Consider the following 25,219-nt stretch of genomic DNA (forward strand, 5'->3'; position numbering starts at 1 on the left):
AGAAGTCCTTCCGTATCAATTGGAGCTGTCTGGACTCCAATGTAGCACCCAGAAAATGCACAAGATGGCGCACAAGCTCCTTTGGAAATGGGCTGATTTATCTGCTGGAAATCTATGTAAACGTTCTTTATGCGTGTTACCGCAATTGGCTGCGACACACAACGATTCACCATTGCGTTATTTATGTAGTTTTTCTTCTAATTGCGCAATCAACACTGTGTTTTCCTATGCAAAAAAGTACCCAAAATGCATTGTGTGTCGCTTTCTCGGTTAGGGGTGTTCCCTCCGTAACGTCACTTAGGGCATCATCATCAACTCGAAAACAAGACTTCCTGAATATTCAGCGCGAGTCTTAAAAGGTAAAATATAGCGATATGTGGTGGAATCTTTGTAAAATGCGCTCAGTAGAAGTCATTTGAAGTGATTTTACAAATTATGGACACAACTTGTCCTGAGGTGTCGGTTGTCCTTTTTTTGCCCACTCCAGGGAGAAGCCTGACAACTCCAGTGTCCAGATTTGTCTTTCTTCTCTCTTCCTGGTTCTCATTCCGACTCAGGAGTATGCGGCGACATGTGTTTGGGTGGGGCAGCTGAATGAGGGCCAGCATTCTCGACTGTTCTCGTCACCCGTCACACATGGCCGACTTATCAGAAGGGACACAATGAAAGCGGCGACCACACTGGGCGTGCGTGGAATCACTGTCAGCCGATGCCGTTCTCCTCCATCTCCTATCCTTTCCTGTCGTACTTTGGCATTGTCTGCATGTATGTATGTGTGTGTGCTCTCACAGAGTCAGGGTGGGCTGGCAAGGTCACAGTTCGCCGGGCCGCCGAGATCCATCAAAGCAGGGAGTGGCGCAGCAGGGAAGAATCAGTGCCAAAGCGCCCGAAATCAAAGACTGCAGTGAAGATTGCAGTTCCCTTCAGAAAGCTGGACTCTATTTATGGAGGGGTGCTGCTGCTGAAAAAAAGGATGTGATCCTCACAAAGAAACTTGGCTTATATATATATATATATATATATATGTATATAGAGAGAGACCCCTCGACGAATTTGACTCCCTGACAAGAAGATGCCGGAGTCATTAGGTGAAAGAAGGGAGCGTTCTTGTGTCGAAGGCGGGCAGGGGTCCTGCTGGTCTGGACTGGCGTCCCTCCCGTCAGGGTAGCAGGACGTCCTGTTTTCTCAAGTAGAAAAAAAGAAGGAAAAAGGGAGTCGGGGGGACCTTTGAACTCATTGACAGAAGACTTTGATTGTCACGCTGGCACAAGGCCAAGGCGAAGGAGAAAGCCCCCCCTCCCCCTTCCCCACCCCTTTCCCACTGAGTCCTAAAAGGACCTAGAGGAAGTCATTAAAGCTAAATTGTGGATGAGGAGCCGTCTGCCCTTCCACCTTCCAATCAAAGTCACTCACATGCAAAGCAGGTGGAAGTCGCCTTCGTGGTGAAGTCCCCCAACCCCTCTTCTTTTTTGGTTTTTCCTTCAGGTCTTCCTCTCGGTCTCCTGCCTGGCAGTTCAAGGCTCAGCATCCTTCTCCCAATATAGTCACTCTCTCTCCTCTGGACATGTCCAAACCACCTCAGTCTGGCCTCTCTGGCTTTCTCTCCAAAGCCGCTAATATGAGTTGTCCCTCTAATGTACTCATTCCTGATCCTATCCCACCTGGTCACTCCCAAAGAAAACCTCAACATCTTCAGCTCTGCTACCTCCAGCTCTGCTTCCTGTCTTTTCTTCAGCGGCACTGTCTCCAGTCCAAACATCATGGCTGGTCTCACCACTGTTTTATACACTTTTCCTTTCATCCTAGCTGAAACCCTTCTATCACACATCACACATGACATTTTTCTCCAGCCGCTCCAGCCTGCCTGGACACGCTTCTTCACCTCTTTTCCACACTCTCCATTACTCTGGACAGTTGACCCCAAGCACTTAAAATCCTCCACCTTCTTTATCTCTTCTCCCTGTAGCATCACTCTTGCACTTGGATCCCTCTCATTCACACACATATATTCCGTCTTGCTGTGACTGATCTTCATTCCTCTCCTTTCCAGGGCATATCTCCACATCTCGAGTTTCTCCGCCACCTGTTCCCCGTTCTCGCTACAGATCACAATGTCATCTGCAAACATCATGGTCCAAGGAGATTCTTGTCTAACATCATCTGTCAGCCTGTCCATCACCATAGCAAATAAGAAGGGGCTCAGAGCTGACCCCTGGTGGAGTCCCACCTCCACCTTGAATTCCTCAGTCACACCGACAGCACACCTCACAACTGCCTTACAGTCATGATACATGTCTTGCACCGCTCCGACATACTTTTCTGTCACTCCAGACTTCCTCGTGCAATACCACAGGTCTTCTCTGGGCACCCTGTCATACGCTTTCTCCAGATCTACAAAGACACAATTCAATTCCTTCTGACCTTCTCTGTACTTCTCTATCAGCATTCTAAAGCATGAAGCCATACTGCTGCTCATAAATGTTCACTTCTGCTTTTAGTCTCGCTTCAACTACTCCTTCCCATAGTTTCATTGTGTGGCTCATCAACTTTATTCTTCTGTAGTTACTACAACTCTGCACATCTGCCTTGTTCTTAAAAATGGGCACCTGTACACTTCGTCTCCATTCTTCAGGCATCTGTTCACCATCTAAGATCTTGTTGAATAACCCAGTCACTACCATACCTCGATTGGTAAACCATCAGGCCCGAGTGCCTTTCCCCCCTTCATCCTCTTCAGCGCCCTCCTCCCTTCATCCTTGCTAATGTTTGCTACCTCTTGGTCCACAACATTCACATCTTCTACTCTTTGTCCCTTCTCATTTTCCTCATTCATCAATTCTTCAAAGTACTCTTTCCATCTTGCCATCACACTACTGGAACCACATCTGTATCCTTCATCACCCTCTCTTTGTCTCTCTGTCTTGCCAGCTCGTAAAGACCAGTCTCGCCTTCCTTGCTGTCCAGCCGAGCATACAAGTCATCATAGGCCTCGTTTGGCCTTTGCCACCTTTACTTTAACCGTGCGCTGCATCTCCTTGTGCTGCTGTCTACTCTCTTCCGTCCTCTCAATGTCCCACTTCTTCTTTGCTAACCTCTTTCTCTGTATACACTCCTGCACCTCCCCATTCCACCGCCATTTTGTCCAGAGTTCAGCCTTTGGTTTCTTCATCTTCCTCACTGCCAGCGTCATCCTACACACCACCAACCTATGCTGTCTGGCTACACTCTCACCAACCACTACTTTGCAGTCACTGATTTCCTTTAGATGGCGCCGTTGACACAAAATGTAGTCTACCTGTGTACTTCTGCCTCCACTCTTATAGGTCACCCTGTGTTCCTGTCTCTTCTGAAAGAAAGTATTCACAATAGCCATTTGAATTCTCTTAGCAAAGTCAACCACCATCTGTCCTTCAGCGTTCCTCATCTGGAGTCCAAACCTGCCCATCACCTCCTCATAATCTTTGCTTCCTGCGCCATTGAAGTCTCCACCAATTACAACCCTCTTCTGTATGACTTCATCAAAGTTCAACTAAAATGTCTCCTTCTCCGCCAACTCACATTCTACTTGTGGGGCATAGCCACTAACAACATTTAACATCACGCCTTCAATTTCTAGCTTCAGACTCATCATTCTATCGGATACTCTTATTACTTCTAAGACATTCCTAACAAACTCCTCTTTTAAGATAACCTCAACTCCATTTGTCTTTCTGTCGTCTCCATGATAGAACAACTTGAACCCTGACCCCAAGCTTCTAGCCTTGCCCCCTCTCCACCTGGTCTCCTGGATACACAGTATGTCTACCTTTCTTCTCTGCATCATGTCAACCAGCTCTCTGCCTTTACCTGTCATTGTTCCTACATTCAAAGTTCCTACTCTTAGTCCTATACTCTTAGCGTTCCATTTCTCTCTTTTCCTCCGGGCACACCTCCCTCCTCTCCTTCTTCGACCAACAGTAGTCCATTCCACCGGCACCCTGAAGGTCAACAGCGCCAATAGCAGTCGTTGTTAACCCGGGGTTTGACCGATACTGTATGGATTCAGAGGTTTGATTTGCATATTTGTTTTGGCAAATATTTTTACGTCGGCATTTCTTGATACTTCATCACTTTGCTGCTGTGAAATGTAAATTTCTCCACTGTGAGACTAATAAAGGCATATCCAATCCAATACTTGCACTCTGTACAGTTTTTTTTATGAAATGGTTTTGCACATTTACAGTAAACAGTTGACATTATTTTGCTATGCTTAGAGTATCTTGTTTTCCATCCCCCCCCCCCCCCCCCTCCACCCCGTCCCCTTTGAAATTGCTGCTGTGCAAATTTCCCCATTGTGGGACGAATAAAGGTTTTCCGATTCTGATTATCCGGGCTGGGGACCGGCACAATAAGACACTGGCTTGTGTCCCCTTGTGGCGACATTCAAGTCCCCCCAACCCCCACAAAATGTTTTATTTAACAGCAACATCATTGCTTGTTTTTTGACTATGTCTTAAAGTACATTGGGGACACAGGACCATTTCCAAGGGATCTTCTCGGACCCACATGTACTCGTATCTAAACAGCTTCACTCTTATGTTTTACCTTTTTTTTTTGAGTTTTTACAGCTGGAACATTGCATCAGCCCTGATGCTAACTTGTGTTAACACCCCAGCCCCCCACCAAGATTGTCAAAAGTAAGACTGCCGCAATTGGATGGCCTTCGGGATGGTTTGGAACCAATAATCCATCTCCGCAAGAACCACAGGACGAAACAAAATGTTTACACATTGACGGTCAAAACGCTCAATAGATGGATGTATAAATGATAGATACATAGATAGCTCGCAGCTGGCTACATAGATCGCGAGATAGATAAATACAAATAAAACCAAGCCACAAGTTGCTCATCTCATCCGCGCACCATCCAGAAGATTTATTGTCCGTCTTCAAAATACACGAGAAACCAAGAAGCCGCTCCTACATGCCGCCACCGTCCGCTTACATATGAAAAAAGCCGTTCTACACTGAGCTTTTGAGGCCACCGACGAAAAATAAATATGGCGGCCATCATCCACACCCGCAACGGCTTCGTTCGGCCAGTTGACACGCTCGCCAAGTTGCCCGCCTCACAAGTGACTGCTTGCCAAGTGACTGGTGTGGTCCCAGATTTTGCTCCCCCCCAAAAAACCAAAACAAAACGCCAGCCTGTACCTGACTCACCCGAAATCAGGGTTCTCGCGCTTTGGAAAACATAGCCGGACCTTGCATGCGTTACCTTGATGTCAATGCAGATTTTGAGGATGAGCTCGAGCATTGCGCAACATCCGCCGGGCGCGGCATTTTGTAGCCGCTTGATGCTAAGTGCTTCGACAAAGACATTGGCCTTTCTTTCACAACCCCCGCACAGGCAGGGGGGCAAATTCAACTTCAATAAATAAGATGCTGCTCGCTTCCAGACGGATGTACGTCTGTGGAAACTATCAGCGAACCGAAGCTCCCGGGGGCGAAGGGATGGCTGGATAAGCCCCGCCCCTTCTCTTCTTCACTTTGGTACCACCCAAAGCGCAACAGCGAGCCGGAACGGCGGGTCTGGAAAGTAGGAGGCTGCCACCGGCTCACAACTTCATGACAGTCCAGAGGTGTCCAAGTAACTTTGGAGTTTCCTGACTGTGCTTCTGTCCAAGGAGCACAAGTCAAAGTCAAAAGTGGTGCTGGTGATGTGAAAGTGGCCCGTCTCTTCGATGAGGTTGACAATCTGCAAAAAAAAAAGAAGGCGGAGACTGAGAAGAGGACCCCCTCCACCAACAGTAGCGCGTCGCCCTACATGCCAACAATCATAGGCATTGTCGTCGATTGTTTTACCTGTTGCAGGATATGACCTTCCCTCAAGGTCATCAGCCTTTTGTGCAGCTCCACCAGCTCGTCCAGGTAGGCCTGCAAAGCGGATAAGCGCCACCCTGTCACTCTCGCCTCGATGGGTGGGGCGAGGACCAACATGGGCGGTGACAATCGAAAAACAGAAACGGCACACCTTGTCACAATCCACATTTCTGCTTCGGTCCTGCTTGCTGGGACTCTTCACTTCCAGCACCTGCTAGAGTAAAAAAATATATACATATACATATACACATACATATACGCACACACACACACATATATATACATATATATATATATATATATATATATATATATATATATATATATATATATATATATATATATATATATATATATATACATACATACATACATACATATACACACACATACACTAGAAACTTCATTAATAGCTGGTTCTCTTGCTTGTCTTTTCTCTGCAGTCTACACTCTGCCTTTGAACTAGCAATAAAATTGAAACAAGTCCAAATTTCACTGTGTTTTCTATCCATGTTCTCACCTTTTCACATGTTTTTTTTTCACTTTTGTTTTTTTTCCAAGCTCTGTTGCCTGTCTTTTTTGTTCATGTACAGCTCTGTGTTTCTGTAACCCTTCCCCCGATCACTGCTGCGTGTGTAGAGGACAAAAAAAGTCGGCTGCCATTTGCAGCTCCTTGTTAAGAGCCCCAAGAACCGGCTCGTACGCGAACGACACATCACTCATTGTGGCGCTCCGTGTGTTTCCCAAAAAATAGTTCATATGCCAAGATTATATTCTCGCAAATTTAACGTTCGTAAGGCGAAACGTTTGTTAGCTTAAGCGTTCGGAAGCCGAGGTATCGCGCGCACACACACACACACACACACACACACACACACACACACACACACACACACACACACACACACACACACACACACACACACACACACACACACACACACACACACACACACACACACACACACACAGACATGCATGTACATATATAGGGGGGGCAGGCTCACCGATGAAAAGGTCTCACCTGGTTATTTGCCATCTTGAATAAGGCCGGGGCGTCGTGGCGCAAAGGTGGCGAGGGGGCGGAGCCATCGCTCTCGCTGCCGTCACTCAAAGCGACCCTTATCGCAAAGTCACAGGACGGCGCAGTCAGTCAATAATGCCGAGAGACACTTTGGGCCATCGGGATCTTTGAACTTGGCGGCCGGGAGGACGCCGGGTGGGGGCCAACCTGCGTTGGTGATGCGAGACGTGCGTGGGTGCCGGCCGCTCGGCCTCGGAATCCAAGTCCAGATCGTCCAGGTCCTCGGAATTGTCGTTGTGGTCGTCCGAGTGCAGATCTCGCATCACCGACTGCAGCGGGCCGAGCACTGGGCGGGAAGCGCACGCCAGAAAGCATCAACATTAGCTCAATGGGTTTAAACGGTGGGAAAAAAGCGTTATCGATGCTATGCTGAATTGCTTAGCAGATGCTAACAGCGCATGATTACAGTATTTTCCGCACCGGATTATAAAGCGCACCTTTGATAAATGACATATTTTCTAACAGGATTTCACCATCATTTTCCTTTTCTGATGTCAAACACGAAAATAGAAATTGCAGAATAGTATAATGTGTGGTATTTTCTTAATTTTTATGAGCTCAAAAATATTGCAGGGTTTAATCAGAGTTGAATAACATTTTCAAAGATCACCAATTTTTTTCTTTTAGGGGTTTTCATGGTATATTTTGGCCTTAAATTGTTCAGAAATCAACCATTTTTTGAGACACTAAATACAAAAATGACCCAAAAAACCCTCACAAATATTCCATTTCTAATCGTTCCGTCTGTGTAAGCTCAGTCATACAGGAGTGGTCCATCGATGAAAAGGTTTCTTCAGCCGTCATCTGTACTTCTTTGAAGGTGTCGGACGTTTCGCTTCTTATCCAAGAAACTTCGTCAGCAAACTAAAGTTTTACTGGTAGTTTAGGCCCTATATATATCCCTACTGTCCAGACATGGCGGTGCCGGACTCTGCTATGATAGGTCCCTGCTCTCAGGTTGGGGGGAGCAGAGGACTCTGCAGCTCCACTGATTGTTCCTATTGTTATGACTAACGACTGGCCTGATTGCCCCACTTCCACCAGTATCACCTCATCAGTATTACTAATCCTATTTTGCCGAAGCAGGCTGTTGTACGAATGATCCAAATATGTACTGCACCTAAAAGCTAGCAACCACTCATTTGTCGACAATGAGGTTAAAATCTTAGCGAAAGAACATAGATGGTTTGAAAGGGGAGTAAAAGAAGCGATTTTTATAAAACAGCTAAATCCTACATTAAACTGATATGGTGGGGTGAGGTTCAATTTGGATCGTTCGTACAACAGCCTGCTTCGGCAAAATAGGATTAGGAATACTGATGAAGTTTCTTGGATGAGAAGTGAAACGTCCGACACCTTCAAAGAAGTACAGACGATGGCTGAAGAAGCTTTTCATCGATTTCTAATCATTGTTCAAAAAAAAGAAATGATGCCAAAATTCAGAAAAAAATCCACATGGCAAAGTCATTCTAAGACATTGAAATGAAACGCTGTATTGTCGTTAAATTTTCAGAAATATATATTTTTTTAGCTTTCATGCCAATGCCTTGTCGACTGTTACCTGTGTGGGTGGTGTCGGGAATAGCCACCCGCTTTCTGACAATTAAATCCAACACTGCATCCAGGGGGCAGGGGGGAGACACACACAAACGGACGCACACACACAACATTTGAAGCAAAGAGTTCACGAGGCAGCACGTTCGACATGGGATGCGATGAACCGGCGCTCCAAAGATTGCATGTGTTGGTACCTTGGCGTTTGTGGCGTCCAGGCGCAAATCCGGAACTGGAGCTGGAACTGGCCGGGCTGGGCTGTTCCGACTGGCAAAGAGGCGGAAAACAAACAACAAACAAACACAGGAAGGAAGAAGATGAGCGGGCGGGTCACCTTTTCATGGAAACCGGTGAAGGTGAAAAGGAGTCAAAAGTCTCCCCCAGGACAAAAGGCGCTAGGGAAGACGCGCAGAGCCGTCACCAACGTAACACAGCTGGTCAGCTTTACGGCGCGCGGGCAGCCACAAATCTTCCCCCTTTTCAAGGCTTTTGTTCTGCCTGACTCAAAGCCACAAAGCGCCCCTCTCACCCTACCCTCCCTTCAAAGGGAATCAATGGACTTTTAGATGCACTTTGAGGACACCTTCGGAACTGAAAAACAATTCAAACACCTGGTGTTTGTCACCCCCCGCCCCCCCCCCCCAACCTACCCCAGAGAAAGCCACTCGCACACAACCAAGACCGACCCACCCGCATTCCAAAGAAAGCGATTGCTCCAGGCAAGCGACACGGAGGGAATCGCCAGGCCGCCCCCATTCTGGTGCTAATGGCCGCTGTTGATTGCCGCCATTCTCGGGTGCTGTAAAAGCATAAACGGCTGCCGTCCGTCTACGACGCAGATTTATGGTGTCGCCAAGTCGCAAACATTGGTCACCCCTTTGACAAGAATCCGAGATCAACATTTGTGACCCCCCCGAAGCCCAATCTTTGTCTTCCAATTCCAAATCCTCTGGCCCGTTGTTGAGTTCCCGGTTGCAAGCCTCGTCGGTGCAGCAAAGGCTCCGACGGAGGCTCCCCCCAATCCAATTTTACAGCCTCCACAACACCAGCAAGCGCTCACCAACAAAGAGAGGGGAAGCGGATTTGAGCTTTGCACACGTGCTTCACTTAAAAGTGAAATTCCTTTCGACTTGGACAGAAACAAATGTCATCCTTTTGGGGGAGGGGTGGGTCTCCAAAAGATTTTTCATCAAACTTTGGTTTTTGCTTTCCTTTGGACTTTATTTACTCGCTTGTAGTTTATTTGGGTCCGTTTTGGAGCATGATTGTTTGAAAACTGTTTTGGAGCTTTAAGAAATGGCAGCTTGGTGGAGTGCAAAGGTGACGAAGTTTTGTGACAATAACAATTTTCAAAACAACTTTTTTTTCTTGTAGCAGTTGAATTGGAAAAGGCCACAAAAAAAGAACATTACAGTTATACCTTGGCTTACGAACTTAATTAGTTCCCAGACAGAGTGTGTAAGGCGAAGCGTGTTTAGACCAAAAATTAATTTCCCATAGGAAACCATTAAAATGAGAATAATCCATTCCCAGGTCCCCATAAAACATAATTTTCTACAAAATAAGCTGTAAAACTACACAAAATAGACCTTATTTTATGTATAATAAATGTGATATTGTATTTAACTTGTATATAAAGTTATTTTATTTACCTTTGTGATGGTCGTTGATGGCTTGATGGAATGGAGTGGCCGGTTTCATCAGCATTAAACACTTGAGGAACGTAGCCTTCTTCATTCACCATCTTGACGAATGATCCCTTGTAGGCTTCGGCAGCTTTACCGTCACAACTGGCTGCCTCACCATGACGAATGACACTATGAATCCCTGTACGGCGCTTAAAGTTCTCAAACCATCCGTGGCTAGCCTTGAAATCATCAATGGATGATGAACATCGAGGTTGTCTCTTGACGATATCCGAGTAAAGTTGCCGTGCTTTCTGGACGATCATTTTACCTAGTTCCTCATCAATTGTGTTCTGTTTAGCTGGGTTGATAGCTTTTTCTATCAAGTGTTCCAAGGAGCTCTGAGTTGTACATCTTGGAAGGTGCGATACTGCAACAGCAACAGATGCAGGCAGACTAGACACACTAGAAACTGCATTAATAGCTGATTCCCTTGATTGTCCTTTCTCTTCAAATTGATGGGATATTTTAACCTAGCATTTACATCTACACTCTGCCTTTGAACTATCAAAGTTAAAAGGAGTACAAATTGCACTGTTTTCTATATATTTTCTCGCTCTCTCTGTCTTCTGCCTATCTATGCAATGTTGAACACCCCCCCCCCCCACCCACTGCTGCGTTCTTGACCAATCACATGGCTTTAACCGAAGACTGGGAATAGAGGACAAAAACAAGTCCGCTACCATTTTCTTGTTTGGAGAACGGCCTTACTCTCTCTCTGTCTATCTATTTACTGTTTGCAGCTCTGTGTTTCTGTAAACTCCAGCCCCTTCACTGCTGCGTTCCTGTCCAATCACGTGGCTTTAACCGACGACTGGGGGCGGGGAATAGAGGACAAAAACAAGTCAGCTACCATTTTCTTGTTAGAAGAACGGGCTCGTTCGCGAACGACACATCACTCATTGTGGCAGCTCTGTGTGTATCCCGAAAAATGGATCGTATGCCAAGGTTAAATTTTCATAACCCGAAAAGTTCGTAAGACAAGGGGTTCGTAAACTTAGGTATCGCTGTAAAAGGGCCATCCGCGCTACAATTGCAATCAAAATATTTTGAGCTAATTTGATGAGCGGCAACTTTTATTTTCTATTAAAATGTGATTTTTTTTGTTCCCTCACCAATTTTGAATTGGAATTCTTTTGTGCACTTCGGTTCACAAAAATTACCTCGCTCTTCGCTCTCATTGTCGTTCTCAAACTTACGTCTGACTTGGTGGAGTCCACGTCTGAATCGTTGGGTTCCTTCGTTCCCCGGAACGGCGCAAGCGCGGACCCCTTCCGATGTGTTGCGTCAGCACCTTCCGGATGCAATTTAAGGCTTTGCGTGGGCGGCCTGTCCTTCAAAGCTTTCTTGTCGGAATGTTGAACGTCGGACGTCTGCTTCCCGGACAAATCTCCGAATCCCCTTTTGCGTTTTTTGGTGATGCGATTGTCCCCGTCGCAGGCGGAGATTCGCTTGCTCACCCCGTGATGCGACACCTCGCCCCGATGAGACGACGATTTGGGTTCCTTGAATCCCATTTTCAGGTTGCTATTCCGAAGCGGCTGGTTCTCTTTGGGTTTTCGGGAAGGTTCTTTGCCGGACTCGCGGCACGTGTCTCTGAAGGCGCTTTTGCTCTCTTTCAAGTCTTTTGACGACTTGTCCTTGTGTTCCTTGGAAGGCTTATGCACTTTGGAGAAGCTGCCACTGTTGGTGCTGGCACTTGTTGCCGTGGTGAGAAGGCCGACGCCGATTCCTTTGGAGCTGTCCTATTGAAAACGAGAATTGGAAATGGCTTGACATTAGCTTGTAGCACCCGGAGAAAAAAAATATCTTTACAACAACAAACAATAAAACAATGTGTCTTTTGTGTTTGGTCATATTTTGTTACTTCAAGATCAGAATCAGAATCAGAATCATCTTTATTGCCAAGTATGTAGAACACACAAGGAATTTGTTTCCGGTCGAACACGCTGCACTAGTATCATCATCAAAAAAATTGCAAAGAGGCACTATACAGTTCAATTTGGGCTACTGTTCAAAGAGTTAATGGCTTGGGGGAACAAGCCGAGATGCCGCCACGAACGGTGGCTGCCTTTACAGCAGCTCCTATACTTTGTTCTTCTACTTCTTTTTCCCTTCTACTTCCTTTCATGACTTTGCTGCTGTGAATTGTGAATTTCTCCACTGTGCCGTTAATCCAATTTAATTTTATTGGAATATTATTTATTTTGATCCAATTTAATCTAATCATATCATTCATGCCGGCGTTCACTCTACCTGGAAGTAACGACTCCACTTTTGTTTCTGTTCATCTCAAGTGAGTTTAGCTCCCATGATTTATGATTGAAGTGAGTTTAGCTCCCATGATAAAATGATTTAACTCATTCACTGCCATTCACAAATTTATTTGGGAGTTGAAAATATGACGTAGAGCGCAATTCCAAAATTTGTTTGGGTTTTGTTTTTTCTTGTTTGTGTGCCGATAAAGCGCTGGCCATGGCCTCTGGCCACAAGCGGCCAGCATTTCCTTTTTTTCCATGTTAGCACTTTGATTCAGATGTTGTTAAAGCCTGATATAAACTAATATGTATGTGTTGCATTTTATTTTGAACAGCTGCCCTCTTTTCAAGCTCATATAACCCCAGACCCATATAATTTAGGAATTAACTTTTTTTCTGATGAAAGAAGAGAGTCCAAGGTTTTTTTAAGCTGCATTGAATGTTTATGCCCATTTCACGGTAAGATCAGAGCATTGTCATCAAATGGTGAGTGTAGTTTATTGCTTTTTTGAATGTTGCTGTGTCGATAACCATTTTGTGTTTGGGAGCCTTTTACTGAGCGAGTTGCTTGTTGTGTAGCCTCAAAGGGACACAAGTCTTCTTGTGCCGGTCCAAAGCCCGGATAAATACAGAGGGTTGTGTCAGGAAAGGGCATCCGATGTAAAAGCTTAGCCAAAACAAACATGCGGATCAAACCTCTAAAGTTGGCGGACACTGATTTGCTGTGGCGACTCCTTGAAGGGAAAAGCCGAGAGGAAGATATCTAATTTAATCTAATTCAATCTCTAATCAAAAGGGGGATAAAGCACAAAAACTGTCAACATAAAAAAAACAAATCTCATGCTGAGTCAAAAGTGACTTTTAAAGACACCCTCCCCCGTTTAGTTGCCGGAACCTCTCAAGGCATTTGCTCCAGAGACCTGAAACACCGGCCAGGTAGGATCTCCGAGGATCTCCGAGAGGTAAAGAAAAAAAAGAGGAAATGAAGTGGTTGTAACGAGCGGGGGTGCATGGGCTCTTGCCTTGGGCCGTCTTGCCAATATTTCATCCATCCAATCAAGCCGTGAAAAGAGTCTAGACGATGGGGGTGTGTTGCAAGTCCCCCCAATTTGTCTATGAGTTTGTGGCCCCGGCGACCTTGAGGATATAAAAACTCTAGCCCCCCCCCCCCCCCCCCCCCCCCTTCCCAGAACATAAAATAAACCGTTTGGTGCTACGCAAGAGACCTCCAGTGACCGTGCGGCTTTGAACACTCCCAAATGGAGTTGGGGGGCATCTTGTCAAGGCTGCCAACACATGCCAGTGAAGCGTGTGACGTTTGGGGTGCCGGTAAGCAACATGGAGAGCAGAAAAAAGGGACGACTGACAATTTGGAAGTGGGCACCGAAGTTGAAAGGCTGTCAGTCGGTGGACGTGTCCACTGACCTTTGGCCCGTGGGAGCTTTTGCTCTTCCTGGGCTCAGAGAAGGTGGAAGACGTCAAGGAGCTGTTGGGAAGCGTTGGGAGCTTCGCGTCAGGACCAAACAAGGACGTTGAGCCCTCCTGCATGACCATCACCTGACGGAAGAACAGCCGCCACCCCCCTTTACCAGTTAGCTCGTCCCCCTTGTCGCAATGAAGACAAATGACAACGTGAATGCCAACGACTTGTTTTCGCACGGTTGAAATCTTACTTTTGAGTCCTCCAAAGTGCGTTTGTGCGGATCCCGTTGCTGTTCAAAGACAAGAAGACGGGAGAAGTTGTTAGCAACGTTCCTCGTCACGTCAAAATTTTGTGCACGCGAGGCGGGAATGTGGCTCTGCCTTTGAAGGCTAGGTAAGTAAACACAGAGCACTTAGCTGGGCTCGTAAACGTCGCAGACGACGGGGGGGGGGGGGGGGGGGGGGGGGTATTCTGCGGGCCGGCAGATAAAATGGAAGCTGGATTCGCCAAGAAGAAAAAAAAAAACAACAACAAGAGAGCTCGCCACCTACCCCGCCGGCTCTCAGGAGCTTTCGCCGAAACTCTTCGGTGGGATTGTTAAAGGTGAGTTTCTCGCAGCGGAGATGATTGACAGGTGGGTGGCCCTCCAGGTGCAGGAACAGATCGTAGTCGAAACGGACTTTTTTGGGTTCTTCCTACAGGTACAGCGGGCGGTCACACATTGGTGTAGTGGAATCCGTTAAGGGGGAGCAAAAAAAATTGACGTGGAACATACCTTATTCCGAAAGTAAACTTCAATCGGCAAGATGAAGCCGGCGTATCCCGACTCCTCCACTTTGTACGGCGGATCCTTGCAAACTTGGAAACAAAACAAAAGAAGAGGGTCATAGAATGATGCATTCAACAAAGCACATTTAGCCCCACTTCCATTTCGGTGCTCACCAATCAAAAATAAATAAATAATCATTTAGTCACCCCAGTGGGTGGAAACCCCCCCACCTCAACCCCCTCGTTTGCCCCCATGGACTTGTAGGATAAACAAACTCCACTTGAGCTCAGGTGTTCTTGGCTCAGAGGTGCATGTTTGTCAGCCTGTTTTCCCAGCGGACGGCAGCGCAAAATAGGGCAGGAGGACTGAGACGCTCGGCACTTAAAAAACCAACACGATGATGATTTGACTCCACTCAACGCTACATCCCGACTTACTGCCATCTTGCTTTGTTGAGGAGACATTTTAGAACACAGGTGTCCAAGTCATGGCCCGAGGGCCAAATCTGTCCTGCCACATAATTTTATTCGGCCCGCGAACGCAAATCAAATATATGAAATTCCATGATGCCTGCTAAAGTCCCAACCAAAATTTCAAAATGTCAAATGATTAATACACAATAACTGTCCTGAGTTCCTGTAAATGTGAATGTCCAAAATATGGCACGGGGGGACCTATATGGCCCGCCATCCATTTTTCAGCGGCCTATCAAAAAATATAAATGAATACGGCAATTAAATAATAACAAGTGAATGAAGAGTAAACCATAAAATGAAACCAGCAAAAACAGATAAACAGTTATATAACATGAATAAATGACATAAATAAATAGGTAGAAAAATAATTAAATAGATGACAATAAGATGATAAGATGTCATAAGTCAAAACGGTCGCAAGTCGAAATCCATTCAAAATGTGGAATAGAGACTTGTTGCTAACTGACTTGCAAACGACCTGATTCAGATGCCACGGGGGCGGGCAGGCGTGTCTCCCGGTGTTCCCCCGGTTACCCTCTTCCTGGCCTTACTCCGCTCTTACGCGTGGCCCGATCTCGCGGCCGTCTGCGGGCGGCGGCGACACGCCTGACCCGCCACCTCGCTCGAGCGCCGACGCCCAACCCGCCTAAGCTCTTGTCCTGGCCGGGCAGTGGCCGTGGTCGGAGGACCCTACCCCCGTTCTTGTCGTGGCGGTACCGTGTGCCCGAGTGCCGACGCCCGACCCGCCTCGTCTCTAGTCTGTGGACACTCCCCTCCCACCCCCCCGGTGCCATCACGCGGTCGATTGCTGTGCGAGAGTGAGATGCTGGCTGGCGAAAATTGTCGGACGCGTTGCCGGGCTGCTAGCGCGTTGCGGTGCCAGGCGTAGAATTAAAATTTAAAAAATGGGGTCTGGCGGTCGTGGTCCTAAGTACGAGTGGTCGTAATTCGAGCGGATCGTAAGTCGGATGGTACCTGTCAATAAATAAGTGAATAGCTGAATAAACAAACAAATAAATAAAAATTCCGAAGAAACGATAGTTAGCTTTGGATAATAATCCTACTTTGGGTGGAATCCAGAGTGACCAATTGGATTGGATTGATTTGGATATACCTTTATTCGTCTCGCAGTGGAGAACTTTATATTTCACTGCAGCAAAGGGATGAAAGGAAGTTCAGTTCAGTCAAGTTTTACTCCACCTTGAAGCTTTTTTTTGGTCCACATTTTTACACAAAATCATTGAACCCACCGGGCTGTGGACAATCACGCAGCAACACGAATGCAATAGTGATGTCATCATTGGTCTCAAAAAAGGAAAGTCCGGCATGAATGTGGCATGCCTTGTGATGTCATCGTTGGCCTTACCGTTAGTGATTGCGCAAAAGTAAATCATAAAAATAAAATTGTATGAAAGCTCGTTTCAGGCTATAAAAAAAAAAAGCTTGCCCGCATTGAGCATCGTGTTCATCGGAAACAAAGGCATGGACCTCATCGCCTCCATAATCATCAATTGCCGTTCCAAAGTTCAGCTTCTGTACTTGTCTCACAGGTTGGACATATTTCTTGAAATATAGCTGATACGGCGTTACTGCGTGCCGATAAAGTCAATCAACATGTCAGGATGGCCGAGTTGAGCGCTCACAAAGTAACCGCTGACCCGCAAGAGAAAATTAGCGTTTCTTTCTTTGCGTTCAAGTCTCAAAGTCTTGCCTCCAGATGAGATGCCAATCACAAAACAATGCCAGTCGCTTTGCATTTGGCCTTTTGCCACAGACTGCCTTGTAATGAGGCTCGGTCGGACAGCGAGCTTAAAGGATGTGAGGGGGGGGGGGGGGGTTAAGCCCCTCCACATTTGTTAACCTGTGATCAAAACGCCTCACCTCATTTCAACTGGAGACAGCCAATCCATGGCCCCACAAATCCATCCAATGATAAGACGGACAACGTTTCGGACAGCTTTTGCTCACACCGGCTGTTCCGTGATAAACTGTGACCCAGGTGTGAAAGTCATTTTTCGCCGCGGGCCTCATTGTAGCTACGCTTTCCTCTCGAGAGCCCTTATAAATTTGGGGAAACCATTACAATGTTTCATCTCCCACACATATTATGCACACCAAATTAATGAATAACTACTTTTCAAATTTGAACGATAGAATAATGACTTTTATTGTGGCTTAAATTGGACAATTTGACATTTTGGTTGGGACCAGATTTGGCCCCAGAGCCTTGACTTTGACACCTTTGATGTATAGTAATGCGTTTTTAGGCCGAAAAAAACTACCATGTATAGCAGTGGTGTCAAAACTCTTCAAGTTACGATTTCCTCTTGGGGGCTGTTAGGAATTTGGGGAAGCCATGAGAATGTTGAATCCAATTTCCACATATGACACCAAGAGCGCACAACAAATTAATAACTATTTTAAAATCTGAAGTAAAAAATAACTGTTATTGTGGTTTACATGGGACAATTTGAAATTTTGCTTAAGACTTAGTGTTCTAAAATGTCTCGTAACCAAAGCAAGATGGCGGTAAGTTAGGATGTGGCGTTCCAACTTGTTGCAAGACCAAGCACAAGAATAGTTTCATTTTAGTACTTGCCGACAGCGAGCGATTGGAAATTGATGATACATGTATGTTCTGCTGTTGTTCCTACACCAGCTGCGCCAGGGGTACGTGTCAGAAAACGGTTATGCCGGTTGGCATTTGCGCCAATAACGACACTAAGTGAGCCTTTGAATTCCTGTCTGAAGGGTTACCGGGGTAACTTAAGTCGCACATACCCACTTTTTTTTTGATATAGCGCGCTCCATGCCGCCGAGGGCCCCAGACAATGGCGGGTGGTGATTAGTGACGCAGCACGCTTGAACAGGCCCAGTCTGACCCAAAAAACAACCTAACGCACGATGTTTTCTTAACAGGCCCATCTGACCCAAACGACCTGGCGCTAATCAGCTAACAACGAGACTGGAGAACGCAAGTGAGCGCGAGATTAATCGGGCAAGATTAAAAGGCCGACTCGTCGACGAAGATCCAAGTTTGCGTTGCCGGGCGAGTCACTCTGCAGACGCGCCGCAGGTGGGCGGTTGGGCGACCCATGGCGGGGGATCAAGAGGAAAATGGTTTCGGCTCAACCGCATTTGAAAGCGCTCGCTAACATTTGAACGAGATGACATTAGATTGTTTTTGCTTTTTAGATTGTTTTGTCTTTTGACTCAGCATGAGAGACTTGGTTTTTACTTTGACTGGTTTGTGCTTTCTGCTCCCTTCAAAGGACAACCGACACCCCCAGACAACTTGCGTCCATAATATGTAAAATCACTTCAAATGACTTCTACTGAGTGCATTTTACAGAGATTCCAGCGCATATAGCTATATTTTACGTTTTGAGACTCGCGCTGAATATTCATGAAGTCTTGTTTTCGAGTTGATGCCAATGCCGAAGTGATGTCACGGAGGGAACGCCCCTGACCGAGAAGGCGGCACACAATGCATTTTGGGTACTTTTTTTGTCTGTAAAGACGGTGTTGATCTCGAAATTAGAAGGAAAAATACATAAATAACGCGATGGTGAATCGTTGTGTCGCAGCCAATTGGGATAACACGCATAAAGGTGTACGTTTATAGAAATTCCCAATGGACAAATAAGCCATTTCCAACAGAGCAGAGCAGTCGAGCACCAGCAGAGGCGAACGAGGAAGCTAATCAGAGTTAGCAATTCGGCGCTTGGATAGCGGAAGTTTGATGCATGTTTACTCATTTAGTCACACAGCATGCTAACTGTGAGCTCACCTGGTAAAAGAGCAATCGCCATATTAGTGGAGCAAACCGATTGTACAAACATCAACTTTCCATCGTGTCATTTGTTACTCATTCGGAGCTCTCTCTCATCTCAACATCTCTGATGTTCGTGTGCTGTTCAAATTGTGCCGCCGTCTATTTTGTGTGTGTGCGTAAAACCCACCCCCTGTCTTCTACCACGGATTTTAACCAATCACAGGCAGCTCTACGGCTCTGATAAGCTGCATACACTGGACAAAATGCAGCTTGTGCGCCATCTTGTGCATTTTCTGGGCGCTACATCCGAGTCCAGATCCTCAACGGTTTCATCGTTTGCAGGTGGCTCGAATTGATACAGAAAGACTTCTTTAATCGATTGCAAACATTTATGCTTTCCTCTTCGGAACTATTTGAATCATATTCACAACTGGATGAGTAACAAGAAAGCATCTTCTCCGAATATGAACTCTCTGAAGCCATTGTTTTGATTCTGGAGCAGGGCAGTGTGTGACCCATAGTGACGTCACGAACAAGGGGCGGGACTTTCTGAATCTCCCCTGTTTCGAGCTCATTTATGGCAGTTTTGAGACACTGAGTCATTTTTATTGGTGTTTTGCATTTGACTAAAAATATCAGCCTGGGTGTTTTGGCTATCTTAGATGCTATAAAATGTTTTTCTGATGTCAGTTAGGAAACAAAAAAATTGTGCTGGTTGTCCTTTCATCAAAGATTACATTAGTTTAAATTAGTTACATTAAAATTATAATTAGATCACATCAAATCTATATAAATTAAATACAATGAAATTACATTCGATTAATTAACCTTTATTAGTCTCACAGTGGAGAAATTCACAATAGCAAAGTTATGAAACGAACAGGAAAGAAAAAAGAAGTACAAGAAGACCAAAATAGAGGAGCTGCTGTAAAGGCAGCCGCTTTTGAGGCTGCAGTCGGGGTTGGGCTCGCAACGGCAACATATTACACATAAAAAAATGATTGGCAGGCGGGCTTAATGCGTTTGCTCATCGACTAATACGATGTCAATAGGTGGCGGTCGGTTCTACAAGACTTGAACTTGAGCCTGCAAACTTTTTTTGGGAGTTTGCTTATTTCAAGCGGCGAAACAAGTCGTGCTCTGATTGCCCGGTTGAGGACAAAAAGGACAGAAAGACGCGGCTAGAGACAACAAGGCACATAAAACGGGCTCCACTCATTGAGTGAAGCCAGGGAGAGCGGGGATTTATGGCTCAGTTCCTGTTCTTAGGTGGTGGCTGCCCCGAAATGCCCACCCCCACTCCCCACCTTTGCGCTCCTTTCATGCTGCCTGCAGCACTCAGTCCGGAACTTTCATTCCTCAGGTTCCTTTTGTATTGCACTTATTGCACTGGAGTTCTTTTTTTTGGGGGGGGGGGTGGGGGGGGGCTTTTCATTGTATGGGGAGGGAAGCGGTGGGAAGTAACAAATGCACAATTTTCGAGACTCAAGTAGATTTCATCAGCATTTCATATTCGGACCACACTTGACTTTAAACGCTTCCATTTGAACAAAATACTTTTTTTTGTGGGTCAAAATAGGCAAGCTACCCCCCCGCCCCCCTCAACATCTGCACAAAGCAGAATGTAAAAAGATGTCACATTAGGGGACTTAAAAAGCATTAACAAAAATATGAGAGCAACCACCTAGTTGAACCTGAATTGCAAAGCAAACAATGATGATGAAACATTTGTTGTCTATTTTTCTAACGTGGAGAGAAATGTGCACCTTTCTTCTAATCCTAAATCCACAAAAAAAAAATCACAAAATATTCACGTCTTTTGGCATCATGACACCATCGGAAAAAAAGAAATCTGAATCAATTTATGCTGATGCATTTTCCGCCCTGGAAAAAAAATCTTCTGTTTTTGAATGAAAGGGATGGATATTTTATAAATGTTTCTTCTTATCGATTTATCATCAAAAAAGACCGACCAGCTCATTTGGACATGGAACATGGGCTTCTTTGATGTGCGCTCACATCGGCAAGCCGCAAATGAAACCATTAATGGCGGGCATGGAGGAAGCCAAAGAGGGTTGGTGCCAGCAACAGAGGCCAAAAGACAGCCGGGGGGTGATGTGGGGTGGGGGTCGGGGGGTAAACATGTTGGACCAATCATGACGCCATCAGACTGCGTGTGTGTGCCGGTAAGTTGGCAAACAGTAAGTTCTTTCTTCCAGGAATAGGGATACCTCGCCATTAGTGTTGGTCACAGAGTCATTTTTAAAACTGGCATCCCAGCTTTCAATGCACACATGGTCCTGCAGTCTTCCCCCTTTGAGCAGAGGCCATAACATCCCATCAGATAAAAAAAAAACAAAAAAAACAAAATCGCACCATGTCTTTCTTGGGTCCTATCCAAGAGACATTGCCAATGGGTGTTACCATGGCAACTGCCAGGAACATTTTGAGGTAATAATGAAGCAGTGACATTCTTTTTTTAGGGGATAGTGGGGGGTTGGGGGGTTTCTCAGTGTGGCGGGAACGCCAGCAAGGAGGAGGCGTCAGTTTAGTGGTGCTTGCTGGGTGTAAGCGGTGACATGGAGCCCGACAAAAGGCTTGGAATCAAGCCTGCAAGTGGGCCGGGCAGCAATGCGATTCCATTGCATCTCCAAACCTTTTTAGAATGCGATTAGCGCAAGGGTGTCAAACTCATTTTTTGCCGTGGGTCACGTTGTAGTCATTGTTTCCTTTCGGGGGGGGACGTGATGAATTTGGGGAAGCCATTAGAATGTTTCATCCGCTCCACATATTACATACAAAACGCACAACAAATGAATGAATAGCTAGTTTTCACATCTGAAGTAAAAATAATGACCGTTATTGTAGTTTACATCGAAAAAAATGCAATTTTGGTTGGGACTTTAGCAAGCATCATGGAACTTGACATGCTTGAGTTGATTTTTCGGGCCGAATAAAATGATGTGGCGGGCCGGACTTGGCCCCCGGACTTTGACTTTCACACCTGCGATGCATAGTAAGCCGTTTTGAGTCAGAAAAAAACAACCATGTATCGCGAGGGTGTCAGTCATTTTTTGCAGCGGGCCACATTGTAGTTGCGGGTTCCTCTTGGGGGGCCCATAATGAATTTGGGGAAACATTAGAATGGTTCATCTCCTTCACATATTACATCTCGAGCACACAACAAAACGTCAAAAATCAAGACTCTTATTGTGGTTTGGATGGGAAAATGTGAAATTTAGTGTGGCCTTTAGCAGGCATCATGTCATCTGAGATGCTTCATTTGTTTTCGTGGACCAAATAAAATTATGTCAGGGCCAGATTTGGCCCCCGAACCTTGGATTGGACACCAGTGGAGGAGCGCCACACTTGAACCACACACAAAATTATATTGCCTGTTCCAGAATTCATTCTCCGGAATTTAGAGCCACGAAACGGGAGAAATCTGAAGGAGTATTTTATTCGGGATATTGGTCTCAACCTTAAATCGGGTACACACCTGATGATAAACTCTCCAATTTGAAACCCATTTCCTCACTTGCAACTAAAGTTGACAAACGCCTATTTATTAATGTCTCCATGATCTTGTGATGTGGGGTGTGTTCAGTCAGAAGATGATATAGTTGCTCTCTCCACTATGGTATGGTATGGTATACCTTATTTTATGTATGATAAATGTGCTATAGTATTATGATTAAAAAAATAAACTGTACTGTACAATAAAGTCATGTTATTTACCTTTGTGATGGTCGTTAATGGCTTGATGGAATGGAGTGTCCGGTTTCCTCAGCATTAAACACTTGATGAGGAATATAGGCTTCTTTCACCATCTTGAGGAATTACCCCTTGTAGGTGCTTTCTCTGTGATAATTGTATCTCGTTCTTCATCATTTGTGATCTGTTTAGCTGGGTTGATAGCTTTTTGCATCAAGTGTACAGATGACTTGTGCGGGTTATTTGTGGAGCCTGATTGATGGGATATTTTAACCTTCCAGTCTACACTCTGCTTTTGAATTATCAAAGTTCAAACGAGTCTAAATTTCACTGTTTTCTATTCATTTTCTAACCTTTTTATGTTTTTTTCTTTTATTTTTCACTTTTGTTTTTTGGTTTAAAACTCTGTCATCTCCCTTTCGTGTGTGTGTGAGTGTGTGTTTTCTCTCACTCTCTCTCTGTTTGCCTGTCTCTTTAATGTTTAAGTCCCCCCGCCCCCCACTGCTGGGGTCTTGACCAATCACGTGGCTTTAACCGAAGACGCCATTTTGTTTTTTGGAGAACGGCCTCACTCTCTCTCTGTCTGTAACCCCATCCCCCACTGCTGCGTTCTTGACCAATCACGTGGCTTTAACCGAAGACTGGGGGCGGGGAATAGAGGACAAAAACATTGGCCACCATTTTCTTGTTAGGAGAACGGGCTCGTTCGTGAACGACACATCACTCATAGTGGCAGCTCCGTGTGTATCCCGAAAAATAGTTTGTATGCCAAGGTAAAATTTTCATAAATGTAACGTTTGTAAACCGAAAAGTTCGTAAGCCAAGGGGTTCGCAAACCGAGGTCCCACTGTACTTTTTAACCTGTCACAATAGCAATAATTGTGACGATTTTGAGTAGATGTCCGAAAGATGATACCAAGCTATCCCCATGTGGTGTGGCCGGTCCGTGTTGAGGCAGTTGCAGAGACACCAAGATCAGGCCAATTCTGAGCAGATTTCTCGCAATCACAGTCAACCTGATGATAACATTTGTCAGAATGATCCACGTTGAGTTACGGCCATAACGATAATCAGGCCGATTTTGACCCGGAATTTCCCTGTTCCTGATCAAAGTCATCAAAAGTTACTTGATCGTTTTCAAAAGACTGTCTCAAGCTTTCGTCATTTGTTTGAAACCCCCCTACATCCCTTTCTCCCACCTTGAATGGGACTTGAATGCATCAGCCCAACAGACCTGAACACTAAATCCTTTTCATCGCAGCTTCCTAACCGGCACAACTTATTTGCCTTTTGTTCCAGAGGAGTTTTTTAAAGCTCAGGGAGGTTGACAGTGAACGGCAAGCATCTACAAGATTGATTCAAAAGTATGAAAAAAGCAGCTTGGTTTACCTCTTTTTGGTTTTGGGAAACTCTCGTGCAAGTGAAAGACAACTTTCTCCACAAAGTGTTGAATGTTGCTGTGTTCCGGGCCCCGGACGAACACCATCCAGTCGTGTGTGAAGCCTTCCACTGTGGGTTTCTTTCGGAACTGGGCGCGGTGGCCGAGTTCGAGTTTCACCTGAACGGCGCCCTGGGAAGGAAGATGGTGATTTGTCATGCATAGGTAAATCATGACACTAATATGTCGCTAAGCTAGGAAACACGAGGTCAAGGGTGTCTAAGTCATTTTTTTCATTATCAATTTGAGAAAGCCATTCGAACGTTTCATCCCCTCCACATATAATACACAAAACACACAACGAACGAATGACTAGTTTTCAAATTTGAAGTAAAAAATAATGACTGTTACTGTGATTTGCATGGGACAATAAATTTTTGGTTCGGACTTTAGCAGGCATCACAGAATTTCACAAGTTTGATTTGCTTTCACAGGCCGAATAACATTATGTGGCGGGTCAGATTTAGCCCCCCGGCCTTGACTTTCACACAGGTGCATTTGGGAAAGGAGCATTTTTACACCAATAACATCATATGCGAGCAACATCCCCCTAACCCCCACACACACATTTTTGACAACAGACTTGAATTGAGCAGGTGTATCGAATGAAGTGGTCTGAACAGCAGACATATTTGACTTGATGAGGAACAAAAAAACACAGTTACAGTACACTCAAATCATAGACAAGTCACTAGAGTGGGAAAGAAACTCCCCGGTAAGGAATAACATTACAAGACAACACTGGGGGAAGTAACGGGGACGCTCAGTTACTGTTGAGAATATTGTGTGAACTTGAATCTAGATGTTTTCCCCAAATAAGTATTTGGGGGAAAACGTTTAGAGGGTGGCAAAGATAGCGCGACATACAGGCTAAAGCTAGCGTGGTGGTCAAATCCTTTTTTTTTTTTTTTTTTTTGCGGAATGGAAAGGAGCGATTCCTCGGGTGTGACATATACAAGTACTACAGTATTGCCTGAATTAAGGTGGCCGACCTGGGACCGAAGCCACCCGAAGGGTTACTCACCGAATTGGCCATTCCCGAGGCCCCGCGTCACTGCGTTTTCATGGAGACAAAGTTGGGAAAGAGAGTGCAGGTAGGTAAATCCAATCGACGCGTGACGGCCGACATGATCGCCACTCACTGCGCTCCAAGTCACATTGAAGACTTTCCAAGACTCACC

General features: G+C 45.5%; 1 protein-coding gene across 5 annotated transcripts; it reads right to left on the reverse strand.

Annotated features, from left to right (window-relative positions):
* Positions 1-4,886: 4,886 nt before the first annotated feature.
* Positions 4,887-25,218, reverse strand: mllt3 (MLLT3 super elongation complex subunit). 5 transcript variants are annotated; one of them, XM_088990870.1, is made up of 14 exons: positions 25,063-25,218; positions 23,990-24,170; positions 14,642-14,724; positions 14,418-14,561; positions 14,117-14,155; positions 13,869-14,000; positions 11,385-11,930; positions 8,698-8,767; positions 8,508-8,561; positions 7,094-7,232; positions 6,887-6,983; positions 6,014-6,073; positions 5,845-5,916; positions 4,887-5,737 (listed from the first exon to the last, which is right to left on the reverse strand). In XM_088990870.1, exons 1-14 carry the CDS (start codon positions 25,072-25,074, stop codon positions 5,606-5,608), a joined length of 1,761 nt encoding a protein of 586 aa, XP_088846996.1. In that variant the 5' UTR covers positions 25,075-25,218; the 3' UTR covers positions 4,887-5,605. The 5 variants fall into 5 exon arrangements, with proteins under 5 accessions (XP_088846996.1, XP_088846995.1, XP_088846994.1 ...); XM_088990869.1 differs by lacking the exon at positions 8,508-8,561 and having other exon boundaries at positions 25,063-25,217; XM_088990868.1 differs by lacking the exon at positions 8,508-8,561 and having other exon boundaries at positions 6,014-6,076; positions 25,063-25,217.
* Between the last annotated feature and the right edge of the window lies 1 nt (position 25,219).

Source organism: Hippocampus bargibanti, linkage group LG02 (genome assembly GCF_051943395.1).
Source record: "Hippocampus bargibanti isolate YZ-2025 linkage group LG02, ASM5194339v1, whole genome shotgun sequence".
In the NCBI taxonomy this organism is placed as follows: Eukaryota; Metazoa; Chordata; class Actinopteri; order Syngnathiformes; family Syngnathidae; genus Hippocampus; species Hippocampus bargibanti.